This window comes from Coturnix japonica, unplaced genomic scaffold, assembly GCF_001577835.2.
Source record: "Coturnix japonica isolate 7356 unplaced genomic scaffold, Coturnix japonica 2.1 chrUnrandom742, whole genome shotgun sequence".
Taxonomy (NCBI): Eukaryota; Metazoa; Chordata; class Aves; order Galliformes; family Phasianidae; genus Coturnix; species Coturnix japonica.
Genome location: NW_015440103.1, coordinates 19616 through 23380, shown reverse-complemented (window position 1 = coordinate 23380; position 3765 = coordinate 19616). Strand labels below are relative to the sequence as shown.

The 3765-nt window shown below is 58.0% G+C and overlaps 1 protein-coding gene across 1 annotated transcript in view; it reads right to left on the bottom strand.

Annotated features, from left to right (window-relative positions):
- Positions 1–1369: 1369 nt before the first annotated feature.
- LOC107307646 (ranBP-type and C3HC4-type zinc finger-containing protein 1-like) overlaps positions 1370–3765 on the bottom strand; it is a 20341-nt gene continuing 17945 nt past the window's right edge. The window contains 1 exon segment of the mRNA XM_015851172.2: positions 1370–1656. Within this exon segment, the coding sequence (XP_015706658.1) occupies positions 1576–1656 (81 nt within the window). The 3' untranslated portion in view covers positions 1370–1575.

Below are 3765 nucleotides of genomic sequence, written 5' to 3'. Positions count from 1 at the left end.
CGCACATCCAGATCCGCCCCATATCAGCCCCACATCTGCCTCACATCAATCCCCGCATCTGCCCCACACCCACAATCCGGCCCCACATCCAGCCCCACATCCACATCCAGCCCACATCTCACCACAAAGCCAGCCCCCACATCAGATCCAGCCCCACATCCCACCCCATATCCCAGCCCATATTCTGACTCACATCCTGCCCCACAATCCAGCCCCACATCCAGATCCAGCCCCCACATCCAGCCCCACATCCAGATCCAGCCCACATCCACCCAACATCCAAGCCCCAGCCCCACATCCAGCCCACATCCAGATGCCCAGCCCCACCACCCAGCCCCACATCCAGCCCCCACCAGCAGCCCCAGCCCACATCCACCCACATCTGCCCACATCCAGCCCACACCCAGCCCCACATCCCAGCCCATATCCAGCCCACATCAGCCCCACATCCTGCCCCCACATCCAGCCCCACACCCAGCCCCACATCCAGCCCCATATCCAGCCCCCAACATCACCCACATCCTGCCCACATCCAGCCCCAACAAATCACACCCACATCAGCCCACACCCAGCCCACATGCCAGCCCAGCCCCACATCCAGCCCCACAATCCAGCCCCACATCCAGCCCCACACCCAGCCCCAACATCCAGTCCCACATCCAGCCCCACATCCAGCCCATATCCAGCCCCACGTCCAGCCCAGCCCACAACCAGCCCCATATCAGCCCCATATCCACACCCACCCACATCAACATCCAGCCCCACATCCAGCCCACATTCCCGCCATTGTTTCCCACTGACCCCATAAGCACACACCACACACACACACCTTTATTGGGCACCCTCTGCCCCCAACATCCAGCCCACACCAGATCCAGCCACCAATATCCAGCCCCCCTTGCCCCACATCCACATCCGGCGCCCACATCCAGCCACACACCTCCCCACATCCACCCACATCACAATCCAGCCCCACATCTCACCCCACAACCAGCCCCACACCAGATCCAGCCCCACATCATCCCCACATCCGCCCCACTGCCCCACATCCGGCCCACATCAGCCCCACATCCAGCCCACAATCCAAGGTCCAGCCCCACAATCCAGCCCCCAGCCCCACATCCGACCCACATCCTGCCCAGCCCCATCATCCAGCCCCACATCCGACCCTCATGCCAAGCCCCACATTCTGCCCCACATCCTGCCTCACATCCAGCCCCACACCCAGCCCCACATCCAGCCCCATATCCAGCCCCACATCCAGCCCCACATCCAGCCCCATATCCAGCCCCATATCCACACCCAGCCCCACATCCACATCCAGCCCCACATCCAGCCCACATTCCGTCATTGTTCACACTGACCCCATAGCACACACACACACACACACCTTTATTGGGGCACCCTCTGCCCCACATCCAGCCCCACATCCAGCCCCACATCTGGGCCCACATCCCAGCCCCACATCCCTGAGTCCAGCCGCCTCCTGTGGGGCGGATTGGGGGGGCTTTGGGGGGGTTTATACCCCCTCCCCACCCCCCATTTCTCCTCGTGTCCGTGTCCCCCCATGGCCGTTCAATGGCAGTTCTGACACTGCGGGTGGCAGCGCTGACCGTCAACGTTACAACGGCAACCGCCCGTTGTGTCACCGGGACCCTGGGGGGGGAGAAATAGGGCTCAGCCCCATAGATTTATATGGGGGAAACAGGGCTCAGCCCCATAGATTTATATGGGGGAAATAGGGGTCATGTGGGGCTCAGCCCCATAGATTTATATGGGGGAAATAATAGGGGTCATGTGGGGCTCAGCCCCATAGATTTATATGGGGGAAATAGGGGTCATGTGGGGCTCAGCCCCATAGATTCAATGGGGGGATCAGGGTGGGTCGAGGTGGGTCACAGCCCCATTGGGATGTTATTGGGGGGGGGATCAAGAAGCTCAGATCCTGGCTGAGAATAGGACACAGCCCCATAGACTGGGGGGCTCAGAGTGGGTCAAGGTGGGGCTCAACCCCATCGGTTGTGGGGCTCAGATTGGGTCGAGGTGGGGCACAGCCCCATAGACCTGGGGGTTCGGACCCACAGCTCTGTGCTGACAGTGGAGCACAGCCCCATAGATTGAGGGGCTCAGCCCCATAGATTGGGGTCTCAGCCCCTCATCTCCAGGCTGAGCATGGGTCGAGATGGGTCACAGCCCCATAGATTGGGGGGCTCAGCCCCATAGATTGGGGGACTCAGAGTTGGTCGATGTGGGGCACAGCCCCATAGCCTGGGGTCTCAGACCCTCATTTCCAGGCTGAGCATGGGTTTAGATAGGGCCCAGCCCCATAGCTCCAGACTGTGGGGTGGGAGTGTGGTTGTGGGGCTGGGGTTGGGGTTATGGGGTTGGGGTTATGGGGTGGGTTATGGGGTGGGTTATGGGGTCGGGTTATGGGGTGGATTATGGGGTGGATTATGGGGTGGTTATGGGGTTGGATGGGGTTTATGGGGTGGTTATAGGGTCGTTTATGGGGTGGTTATGGGGTGGTTATGGGGTGGTTATGGGGTTATGGGGTGGTTATGGGGTGGTTATGGGGTGTTATGGGGTTGATGGGGTTTTATGGGGTGGTTATAGGGTCGTTTTATGGGGTGGTTATGGGGTGGGGTTATGGGGTTGTTATGGGGTGGGGTTATGGGGTGGGTTATGGGGTGGTTATGGGTTGGATGGGTTTATGGGGTGGGTTATGGGGTAGTTATGGGGTTATAGGGTCTGTCACTGGGGTGGTTATGGGGTGGGTTATGGGGTTTATGGGGTGGTTATGGGGTGGTTATGGGGTTATAGGGTGGTTATGGGGTGGTTATGGGGTGGTTATGGGGTTTATGGGGTGGTTATGGGGTGGTTATGGGTGGTTATGGGGTTTATGGGGGTGGTTTGGGGTGGTTATGGGGTGGTTATGGGTTATAGGGTGGTTATGGGTGGTTATGGGTGGGTTTATGGGGTGTTATGGGGTGGTTATGGGGTTATGGGGTGTTTTATGGGGGTGGTTTATGGGGTTTATGGGGTGGCGTTATGGGGTGGTTTATGGGGGTGGGTTAATGGGGTTTTATGGGTGGTATGGGTGGTTATGGGTGGTTATGGGGTGGTTATGGGGTGGTTATGGGGTTTATGGGTGGGTTATGGGGTGGGTTATGGGGTGGGTTATGGGGTTTATGGGGGTGGTTTATGGGGTGGTTCTGGGGTTGGTTCTGGGTGGAGTTATGGGGGTGGTTATGGGGTGGTTATGGGGTGGTTATGGGGTGGGTTTATGGGGGTGGTTATGGGGTGGTTAGGGGTGGGTTTATGGGTGGCAGTTATGGGGTGGGGTTATGGGGTTGTGTTATGGGTGGTTATGGGTGGGGGTTTATGGGGTTGTGTTATGGGGTAGGGTTATGGGTTTATGGGGTGGGTTTATGGGGTGGTTATGGGGTTATAGGGGTGGTTATGGGGTTTAAGGGGTGTTTATGGGGTGGTTATAGGGGGTTATAGGGTCGTTTATGGGGTGGTTATGGGGTTTATGGGGTGGTTATGGGTATAGGGTGGTTATGGGTGGTTATGGGGTGTTATGGGGTTTAAGGTGGTTAATGGGGTGGGTTAATAGGGTGGGTATGGGTGTTATGGGGTTATGGGTGGTTATGGGGTGTTATGGGGTTATAGGGTGGTTATGGGTTGGTTATAGGGTGGTATGGGTTGGTTATGGGGTGGTTATGGGGTGGTTATGGGTGGTTTTATGGGGTGGTTATGGGGTGG